The 3,782-nt window shown below is 47.2% G+C and overlaps 1 protein-coding gene across 1 annotated transcript; it reads right to left on the minus strand.

Moving 5' to 3' along the window:
* Positions 1–857: 857 nt before the first annotated feature.
* On the minus strand, positions 858–1,094 carry MAA_10909 (uncharacterized protein; the record flags this gene model as incomplete). Its single annotated transcript, XM_011412855.1, has 1 exon — positions 858–1,094. One exon carries the CDS (start codon positions 1,092–1,094, stop codon positions 858–860), a length of 237 nt encoding a protein of 78 aa, XP_011411157.1.
* Positions 1,095–3,782: the final 2,688 nt, after the last annotated feature.

Below are 3,782 nucleotides of genomic sequence, written 5' to 3' on the forward strand. Positions count from 1 at the left end.
AACCAGGAGAGGTTCAGGCCGCGCCCCCAGATGTTGGCTGGGGATGCGGTGGTGTACAGTTTGTTCTTGGGAAGGACACATCGAGTCCAGGGTACACTTGACTGGCAACTTGACATTACGGAATCTGGTCCATGTGCTGTGCTGTTATTTTGCACAGTTCAGCATGTGTATTTAGTACAGTACATATTGTACTGCATGTATTTCCCGCATTCAGCTTGCCAGCCCGTTTTCTTTTCTCAAGATTGACTCAAGGCCATGGCTTTGTCAAGGCCACATCCCATTCTTTTTTTGAAGACGACCAGTTTATTTTGTCTGTCTGCTCCTCACGGCCCATTCTTTTTTGTAGAAAATTCCAGTTTATTTTATCCGCTCTCACGGCCCATTCTTTTTTTTTTTGAAGACAATTCCAGTTTATTTTGTTTGGCCACTCCTCATGGCACATTCATGTTTCTTTTCGTTTGCTGTGGTTGTTTCCCAACCTGCTTCCGGGTCTTGAACCCCCCTTTCCTCCCAATACTTCCAAGCTACTCATAAGTCAGGAAGCTACGTCCCTTTCGGTTCGGCATTCGCCAATCTTTCTGCCACTTACTGTATGTATGCGACTGTATTAATGCAATATCCCTATGTCAGTGTTGCTTCCACCGCCGTCTTGGGCGGCGGAGCCAGCAGCTTGCGAGTAGCCTCAAACAGTGGCTGAAACAGACCTCACGTGAGGAGACCTCAACACCAATTCAGGCGTGCTTTATCCATAGCTAGATGAATTCAACACAAGCAAGAACAACATCATGATCACCAGCGCGTAGCCGTTTGTGCCTGTGATAATTATCACGCCGATAGGGGTCTTGTGCTTCCAACAGTCAGTTACAGTTAGCCTTCGACGAAGTACTTGGCAGCCGGCGTACGCGTCGACCAGCAACCGCAACAGCGCTAGGCAGGAGGAGCAGCCGCATGTTAGGCGGAACGTCCAGATGCTTTTCAACAGGCAGATCGAGACTCGTCAAATCAACGCCAAACAAAGTCTGGGTGGCTGTATCAGTGGCTGTGGAGATGAGGAGATACAGAACAAGCAAGGTGTAGATAGCTGTTGGTTTCATATTTGATTCATTTGAAAAGCTCGTCCGACCACACGACGCATAATCAAACTGAAGTATATACATGTTATAACGCCGTTATATTAATGCGTTCCTTTATACACCGAGATGTAGAATGTAGTGCTGATCCTCTTCGCATCTACGAGACTGAAAGGCGCGCACAAGAGATGAAACCGGCTGCCCAATACGGTCTATACGCGGTACACAACTTGTGGTATTCAGACAAAAGACAAGGCTTAAGCATCAACATCTTGAGCTTACTGCTTTCGAGTGGAAACAATTACAGACAGGCGTATGGCGGAAATACAGCTAGCCGTGGCCGATTATATGGTCTTTGGTGATGCTCTTTTGTAAGTTCAGCACAGTGATTGTCACACAAATAAATTAGACTGTGGATGTTGACAGATCATTCGCTGGCACTGAGTGAGAATGATCTCGTTTTTCAATTTGCCATAAGTGGATTTAGAACGTCGGCGGCATGCTTTAATTACCAAAGAAACACATCATTTTCCAGTGGCGAAGTGAAGGGACAGCGTACTAGGTAGAACAACGTAGAACATCGCAGCACATAGGGATGCGTGATTACAGTACTTTAGCCCAGCATGAGACAACCATTGTAAGGCGTGTTGGGACGATATTTTTTACCGAGGCACAAGAGCACATGGCAAAGTTGACGCATATCTTCAGCGGAGTAGACACTGCAGCGAAAATCTACTCTCACGGCAAGTCAAACTCTGATGCTGGCTAGCGAAGGACCTAATGGTGGGTAGTCTTTGCTTACGTTGCAAGCGAAAGACGCCGTTTGGTTATGAATATATTCTCTGCAGTGCGCATGCCACTCTTACAACTGGAATGATACATACATACTCCCATTGGATATTATACAGCGCGTAGTATTGTGTCTCTTGCTCTGCAACTTATCCTAGCGGCATCTAACGACATAGCTCGTAAGCGCGGATTAACGCATACTGAGTCTGAACCCCGGCCCCCAAAGGTTCTTAGACAACCAAGGCCTTACGGGCCATGAATAGCTCTTGCCTTAACTACAGCCCAAAATTTAAACCATGAGCGCTGCGTTTGCGCCTCTACAACCCTCAGCTCGCCGAACGACACCTCATAAACCACCCCGACATTCATGTTACGTTGGAATCTTGAATCGTTATCATCGTTTGAGACTGCGAATGTTGTAACGTTTCCGCCCGTTGGAATCTTGAATCGTTATCATAGTTTGAGACTGCGAACGTTGTAACGTTTCCGCCGCTGTGGGGTCTCTGCTTTCACACTTGATCTTGCCAGCGCCTTGAAGAGTTGCTTGCGTTTTTGGCAGCGTTTTTGGCAGCGTCTTTGGGAGGAATTCCTCTTTCCTTGTTATTGCCATAACAAGAGGTATAAGCGGCATAAACAAATTTGGTTCGACTAGACTGTATAAGCGGCATAAACAAATTTGATTCGACTAGGCTTCCTATTGGGATCGATCAGTCCTATTGGGATCGATCAGCTTCTTGCGAAGTACACTGTGGTGAACAAATTTGCGAGCAATCCACCTGTAAGGAGGCGGCTGTTTCTTTACGTTGATCATTTGAACAGCACGGAGAGGGCGATACGAAGGAAAGGAACGCGGAATTGGTTTCGAACTGGGGCATTGTGTCAAGATCAGGTCGCTCATTCAAGCACAATGCTGCCTCTGTCAAGAATACGCAAGCATCACTGCCTAGGTGGCAACTTGCCACTGGCAAGTGGCAAGTGGTAACAGGAACGTAATACTGCTGCCTAAGCAGCAGTATTCCAGAAGTATTTAATTTCGTATAATTCCGCTCCTTTAGATAGAAAATCAAGAGTCATTCATTCTGCCCAAGCTGTACCATACAATCGTGCTGTGTGACACATCGTGTCAGAAGCTCAGAGCCAATTTTACGACCCTGTAGAAATAAATATATCTTCTGGTACATATCAATGGCAACTTTGGACTGCAAGCGATGACCAAATGGTACTGGCCAACAGGTTGAGCCACCTAGGTCGCCAAGGCGGCAAGTAATAAATGGCCAACACCCCCCGCACAATTACCTGAGATTCAATCACGTTGTGGTAAGGCCGCGATGGCTGTCGTGACTCGAAGAAGGCTGGATCGGAAGGCCCTCCCAACAGAGCGTCCGCGGCCTCTCAAATCTTACTCTATTGTGTTTTGTGGTAGGTTTGGGGGCCAGGACCGTACGCACATTGCATTACGAAGCTTGGTCCTACGCTTAGGTGGCTCAGTACCCGACAGCGTTAAACTCGCCACCCATATAGTCTGTACCGGGCAATCTTACAATAGCCAAGAAAGAAAGATGAAAGACGCAAGGGCGCTGATGAATAACCGCGAAATAAAAAGCCAGCTGAAGTTCGTCACGCCGCAGTGGGTGGAAGCGGTAGCGAATCTGCAAAAAGGGAGCGATGTGGACCCTGATAATTATTTATGGAATATCAATGGTAACACGGCGAAAGTGGATGAGTGCCACAATCTAAGACTGGTTGGTAAAGATACCACGGTAGCACCAGAACCAACGGCACAAAGTCAATGATACGGCAGCTTCTCATGTTGGCAGTAGTGACAAGGACACGGATGGAAGAAGTGTAGCTGGTGAGTGTGTGAGAGTCAAGCCCAAATATGAGCGAGCAAGATGAGAATGCAGAGGTTGCGGAAGGAGGTTC

The sequence above is a fragment of the Metarhizium robertsii genome (assembly GCF_000187425.2).
Source record: "Metarhizium robertsii ARSEF 23 chromosome Unknown MAA_Scf_3, whole genome shotgun sequence".
Taxonomy (NCBI): Eukaryota; Fungi; Ascomycota; class Sordariomycetes; order Hypocreales; family Clavicipitaceae; genus Metarhizium; species Metarhizium robertsii.